We start from the raw sequence: 6,922 nt of genomic DNA, 5'->3' as shown, positions 1-6,922 counted from the left end.
TGTAAACAAATGTTTAATGTTATTTAAACCATGAGCTGATTACCATGCTTTAATGAAAATCTTTTATTTTTTTAAGTTACTTAGAACAATTCAAACTAACAAAATAGACCCAGGCCATTTTTCTACAAAAACAAAATATTATGAATACAGTATGAAACCAGCCTAAAATTGCAAGCAATCAATTACATTTTCCAACTTGGACATATATACATGATACAGTATATACACTCAAATGAAATACTGTAAGTACAGTCTGCAAGCTGTTTAAGCACTGGAATGTGTCCGTTTTTATTCCCGTGAGGACGCCTCGACAAAGGCAAGAAGTCTTAGGAGGGACAAGAGAAATCTTCCAAATCCAACACAAACATTTTAAAGAAAGAATACAATCCTGTAAGTACAGCAGAAAAATATCGCCACTGTGTAGGGAGCGTTTTCTTCACAGTTGGGGCAGCTTGTCGACAGGTGTGTCAAATTTGAAGTCTGGAGGGAAGAGTTCTGCGGCGCGTGGGTAGATGAGTCGGTATGACTGTCTGATAGTAACATCTGCAACACCGGCAATATCCCCGATTTCTGCCGAAACATCAGAGACAAGGTCAGACTCTTGAATCATGTACAATCTGAAACTACAATTTCTCTGTGGCTCAAAAGAAACCGATTGGAAATAAAATGTTTAATCTATTCAGTAAAACTTTTAGCTAAAAAAGCATCACACGTGCACCGTCCTGGTCAAGAGAACTTAACAATCCAGACCATTGGATTGAGAAGATCTCTAGTACCGATATGTGTGAATATAACGGCAAAAAAAATACATACCTTTCCCCGCTCTGGTCTCAACACAAAACGTGTCTTAACTGTATTATTACAGCATTACCACTCACCTTTCTGGGTCTTCTTTTCGGCAGAGGCCTGGGAGGCCATGTAGATCGCTGCTGCAGCCACGGAGATGGGGCTCCTGCCAGGCACCAGGTCGAGCTCCACGGCCTTCCTGGCAATGAAGGTGGCCGCCATCTGCACCTGTTTGGGCAAGCCCAGGTTTGAGCAGAAGCGAGACATGAAGTCTCCGGTGGTGATGAGGTCCACGCTGGTCTCCAGTGCCTTCAGGATCAGTTTGAAGCACCTGCCAATCTCCTTCTTGGAGATTCGAGAGACGGCACAGATCTCTGTGGAGGAGAGGAGAGATGCAGTCTCATCAGTCGTGTATCCTTTACTTCTATAATGGACGGACCATTCTTATATTCTTGAGTCGTTATCAAAACTGGAGATTTTTGTCAACAAAGGACCATCTGTTACCATGTATTAAGAAGTAATATTAAATGTTTTGATTGTGTGGCATCAACTGTTCCTCAAGAGCAGTCGTATCTTAAATAATATGGCAGAAAGCTCAAGAAAAAAAGTTTGTTCTGACCTTTAAATGTTCTTGGTACTCCTTCTTGTCTGCAGGCGATGTAGAGACAGGCCGAAGCTATAGCATCATTGGCTCGCCCCTTCAAGCTCTTCTGTTCATAAACCTGCTTAAATAAGTTGTTTGTTCTGTCCTGCAGAGCAAAAAAAAATATTAAAAGAAAACAAATTATTAGCATCCTTGTGATAAAGGGCTTAATGACAATCTTTTCAAATTCAATCGCTCAATTCAAACAGTTTTTGTAAATTATGAACATCTATGTAAGATAATGCTCTTTGCATGCATATGAACCTCCTTTAGTCATATTTTCATTCTATTTTTTTTGAGCTAAAGGAACAAAACTGCAGACCTTCTTTAGCACTTTTAAATAGGTGACATTTATATGAACTCCTGTCTGCAGTTGAGTTTTCCATTTCAATGATAAACCACATGAAGTTAAGTTTAATTTCTCTCGCTCGCTATGTTTGCTAAACCTGTTTTAAGTTAACCGTTTTTTTTTTTTAAACTCACTATGATGTTCCTTGGCAAGTTGATGCGATCCGCCATGGTGCTGATTTCTTTAAAGGCGTTAAGCATGGCTCGGTCAGAGCTGCTCATTGTTCGCCGGTTCTGGTATTTGTTGTTACCAAATTCATCAAAACTAGCTGCACCGGTTCCCTGTGGTGGAAACAGTGGATGTTTGTTAGTCTTATTTCAACTCATAACCAGATAATATTCAAAGAAATGCGGAAAATGCTAAAATAATTATCAAAACTTGAAATGCTCCTTTTAAACAAAACCCTACCTTGCTGATCATGGTGGTTAGGTCGCCCCCATTGAGCAGCGGGTTCTGGGCGTCTCCCACTCGGGACGGATCTTTGAGGGCTTTCTCGTTGGAAAACGTTCTCCATTCAGAGCCTACGTCGATTACACGGTCACCTGAGGAGAAATGGTTACATTTGGTTAGGATAAACAAAAGATGAAACCTAAAAATCATCTTCATTATGACAAGTTTTTAATTGGTATATTTGCTGCATGATTATAACATTTTCGCTTATTTTAATGTGGAGTGTTATAGATTTATTGGTACCTGATTTAATCTTTGTGATTGTTGAAGTGTTTTTTTAGCCAAAGCAACACAAGAAACCAAAATGTGGTTCATTTTAAATATAAAAAGCATTTAAATGTTATTGTTCTCCCAAGGACAACAACATCTTCACTTTAGATAAATATAATATTTTTTACAAACAAAATGATTCACTGTGTTCTTCTGTCTGGCTGTATTACATGCTTCTAGAATAATTAACCAGGAGATTGTTCCATATTCAGCAACAATTCCTAACATATCTCCAGACTCAAATACTGTTAATATTGTTTAAATCCTTCTGTTCTGTCCTTCAGTTCTTTCACAGCTCTCTTACTGATTTCTGAATCGACCTCAAACATCATCTTCCCCATCTTCTTTCTAATTACACAACACATCATAAAATACAATCTAAACAAATGTTCACTAATTTAATTGCATCAAATCAGAGATGTACCAAGAATAAAATATGTGACAAAGGCGGGGAATATTGCTAGTTATCATGACTGCCTGTTCTTGGAACTGTGTAGCATATTTGAGGATTAGATTTCTGATATTTTAATCCTATTAGTTGTTTTTATTTAACCATCCATAAGTCTTGGGGTGGTGACATTCATCTCAGAGAGCAGCCACAGCTATGGGAGCAGGAACAGAGGGCACTTCAGCTTACATCAGAGAGCGGCTGGTGTCCCCCTGGTGTCTCCTACCTGACCTGGTCTCGGCTCAGGGGGCTCGTTAGAGGTTGTGTTCCCTACAGCATTGTCCTACAGTACTTTTCCATTATCTTTACGTCTATTGCACTTGTATTGAGGTAGTGAGAGAAGGCTCGGCAGCATAGGTGTTAAACCTCAGAATCTGCTTAACAAAGGGGGAAAATATATTTTTGTGATATGGCTGAATAAGATATAAACTGAGGGAGACTGGTATTGCTGCTCAATTCTGCAGATCAATATCAAGAGGCAGGTTAAATGGCATTATGAAGAAATACATTTGTGGCTAGCTTTTTCATGAGCTTCATGTCTTGTGCAGCCTGTCAACTCAGCTGATGTTCACATTAATATTAATCATTTTATATACTTTAAATACCTCAAAACCTAAGAGGTTCGGGACACATATGCTGAGAAACCTTTGTGCGTGCTGATGACTTTGAATAGTTCAACTGAGTGAACTACATGAAAAGGAACATGCACCGGAAACAAAACAGAAAAGAAGAATGTGTCGCAACACTGAAAGCTCTGCTACACCAAAGTAGAAGTGCACATGTTTGGAGTGTATACTGACCAACTACAAGGCCGCATTCAGGGCAAATCATGTCCCCTGCCCTGTAGTCCTCCACCAGTATGGCTTCAGGGTGGTTGGGACATTGAACTCTGGGAAGGGACAGAGCATCTCCGCTACAAAAAGCAGAACAAAAGTTTAGTAATCAAACAGCTCGAAAGGCAAAACATTGATGAGAAATGGAGAGGAATTAAGGCAGATAAGTATGGGGTGGGGTACAGACAGTTCATGCTGAGGTCAGGTCAGGACACAAAACACTTTACTGCGACAAAGATTAATCGCTAAGAGATGAAAAAAACACTCAAGATTCAAACTGAAAATAACCGATCTATTAATTTCCATATCTAATACTGTGGGGAGGAAAATCTAAATACATGTTACTTCCCCTTTTGTTAAAATACCCGGGCAGAGGAGCCTGAAAGCACAGGCTGACTGCTGTCGAAATATTTTAATGTATCAAACAACCCAAAGGCGAGCCTAACAGCAACAGGTTGTTAATGAGCAGCGTCTTCATTAGGACTGCAAATGATAATTGTTCTCATGATTGATTTATCTACAAATTATTTTCTCAAGTATGTGTTTACTATATGAAATGTCAAAACATCGGTGACGATAGTAAATATAGTTATATAGAACAAAATCCTCACTTTGAAGACGTTGGAGAATATTTCGATTTTTTTTTTAAACATTTAAAAATCATATACGTCACGATGATATGGCGAAAACAACACTGTTCATCTAATGGGCGGTAATATTAGCGTCATAATAGCGGCATGCTATTTATTCTGCAACAGTTTACACTCCAAAACAAAGCGAACATTTCAACACTTCCATTAGTTGTTATAATAAAACAGGAGGAGACAGCGTGTCTAACTAAAGCCAGAGTCTAATTTCAAAGAAGCTACAGTCGACTAGTGTTGCGTATTTGTATTTGTTTACAATCGATAGGAGTCCAGCGGTGCTCGTAGGGTTCAAGAGGCTGTAACGCTTCATGTTAGCATAAGTTTCAGCTTCAAACTACACTTACGTTAGCATTACCCGTTAACCGCAAAAGAGCGTAAGTGGCTGGGGAAACGAGCGCGAAGCGACGGGAAACCAGATGCAAGGCGACGCTAAGGTTATAATCATCTGGAGCAACTGAGCACCATGACAACAGCGAGATAATGTAACGACGATACAGATAGAGTGTTCTGGCAACGTCTAACCAGCTAGCTAGCTAGCCAAGTAGCTAGTCACCTAGCACAATACATCGCATACGTAACACTGACAGTACGAGTAAGGACGTGATGTTTACGGACTGTTACTAGCGTTTCTCCTCTCGTCTAACGCAATAACGTTTACATTACATCATGAGAGCCACACAAAAAGAAGGAATATGTTCGTGTTTGGTTAACATAGCTACGTACCGGCTCGTCGACGCCATATCAGTCCGCCTGTATGTCAAAGAAACAATTGAAGGCACCACCTCTATTTATAACCTTCTCTGACCACGTGTCTGTTGGAGTACGGCAAGCCATTAGGCTGAAAATACGCGAAATAGACTTTGGTTTGTATAACATTGTTTTTGTTGATGAGCAAGGCGTCGAATGCATTATAAAAAAAACAATTTGTGGTGTTTATGACTGTAAAATTACAAATAACGTGTTCATGTTCAAATATATTTGTTTAAATACATTTTTCTATGGAATGTGCCTATAAATTCCCGAGATCAGGCTACACCCAAAGACGAGCAATTAAAGAAACAGTACCACTACATGTCGAACAAAGCGTTGATCACCTATCAAAACAGGTTAGGCAAAGGGGTTACAAACCTTATATTAAGTGTCAGTGTTACAACATGGAAACACAAACCAGTTATTGACTAACCAACGAAAACAAGATAAATGCTTTCTGATGTTATGACAAATGGCCATTTAAAACGTCTCTGTTGCAACAATGAATGTCTGAAGTAAACTGATTGACCCTTAGAAGCCTACTGATAAAAGGCCCTGTGATATTGCTATCTGACAGTGCCAGCCTGTGTCTCTGACTCTGTACCAATCCGTGGCTGCTCCTCTGCATCATGCCAGGCCTGTGAAGGAAAACACACACTGCCACAAAGAGACACTGGATGTTGTGGTAACAGGCACATCTACATCTGTTTACAAATTAAATATCTATGAAATAACTATCATATAAACATAAATAACCCACTAGTTGTAGCATGTGTGGCAACACATATTTATTTCCATAACCTATTTTTATTTCTTTTTTTTTTAACTTTGGAAACTGAAGTTAACTGAATGATTGTAATGCATTATCACTACGTCAACAGTATCAGTCGAGAATGCCAGTGTGCACCAAGACAACAGCAGGTGGAGCTAAATATTCTGCCCTCGTCCCAGAACGATGATCACAGTGATACGTTTTCACAGTCAGATCATTTGGCGCTGATTGCTCTTTCAGTGGTCAAACATACTGGAATCCCCACCTTTTGAGATCATATTTGTTTGAAAGGTAAAATGAGCCTCCACACCTACCAAGGAGGAAAGGGACATTTTGCTGAGCATAAGGCATCTAATCCAATCCAACATCTGGCAAGCTTGTAATGATGTTGACGCCTGAGTCCCGAATTTCCCCTAGGGGATCAATAAAGTAACTATCTATCTATCATGAGTCCAATGCAAGTGATTCTGACCTGGTGGAAAAACATCCGTCTCATCAGGACTGCAAATAATGAGCAACATCCAAATGTGTCATGTTTACTGTTGATTAGCAAACATTGTTGAGCGAGTTATTACATTATTTTTTAATACACTGTTGCAGCGGATTCCTGTCTGCTCGGTGTTCCCAAGAAACATTCACATATCTTTAATGCTAATGATGTAAACCTCTGCTGGACTGGCCACGGCTGCGAGATGTAGACTTACATAAACTTACACTTCGAAGCATGACCGATATCACAAGTAAAAAAAAAAAAAAAAAAAACAGCAACCAGTATGCTGCGGTCAGAGCAGAAGAAATAGTGGCTTGTGTTCTCTGTCTTTCTTTGTCTCAAACACAAACACAGTACTAACTCAATGCCTCAGCAGTTTCTCAACTGCAACATCACACCGTCATTCTTCATTACTCTCACTGTATGTCAGGTAATAACAAAGGATCCAAACACGCAAGCAAACAGCCAGTGCACACGTCTGGAG

The 6,922-nt window shown here is 39.6% G+C and overlaps 1 protein-coding gene across 1 annotated transcript; it reads right to left on the bottom strand.

The window, feature by feature from the left end:
- Positions 1-4: 4 nt before the first annotated feature.
- gtf2b (general transcription factor IIB) lies at positions 5-5,186 on the bottom strand. Its single transcript, XM_084008090.1, has 7 exons — positions 5,150-5,186; positions 3,747-3,859; positions 2,187-2,320; positions 1,913-2,059; positions 1,406-1,535; positions 879-1,160; positions 5-570 (listed from the first exon to the last, which is right to left on the bottom strand). The coding sequence occupies exons 1-7, from the start codon at positions 5,164-5,166 to the stop codon at positions 437-439; spliced, it is 957 nt and encodes a 318-aa protein (XP_083864216.1). The 5' UTR covers positions 5,167-5,186; the 3' UTR covers positions 5-436.
- Between the last annotated feature and the right edge of the window lie 1,736 nt (positions 5,187-6,922).

The sequence above is a fragment of the Eutrigla gurnardus genome, assembly GCF_963514095.1.
Source record: "Eutrigla gurnardus genome assembly, chromosome: 4".
NCBI classification, from domain to species: Eukaryota; Metazoa; Chordata; class Actinopteri; order Perciformes; family Triglidae; genus Eutrigla; species Eutrigla gurnardus.
This window is presented reverse-complemented; position numbering and strand designations above follow the sequence as displayed.

Coding starts and splice junctions, on each gene's coding strand:
- gtf2b (XM_084008090.1), bottom strand. Junction 1,161..1,405: donor AGTACCAAGAACATTTAAAG/GTCAGAACAAAC, acceptor TCTCCTCCACAG/AGATCTGTGCCGTCTCTCGA. Junction 571..878: donor CGAAAAGAAGACCCAGAAAG/GTGAGTGGTAAT, acceptor ATGTTTCGGCAG/AAATCGGGGATATTGCCGGT.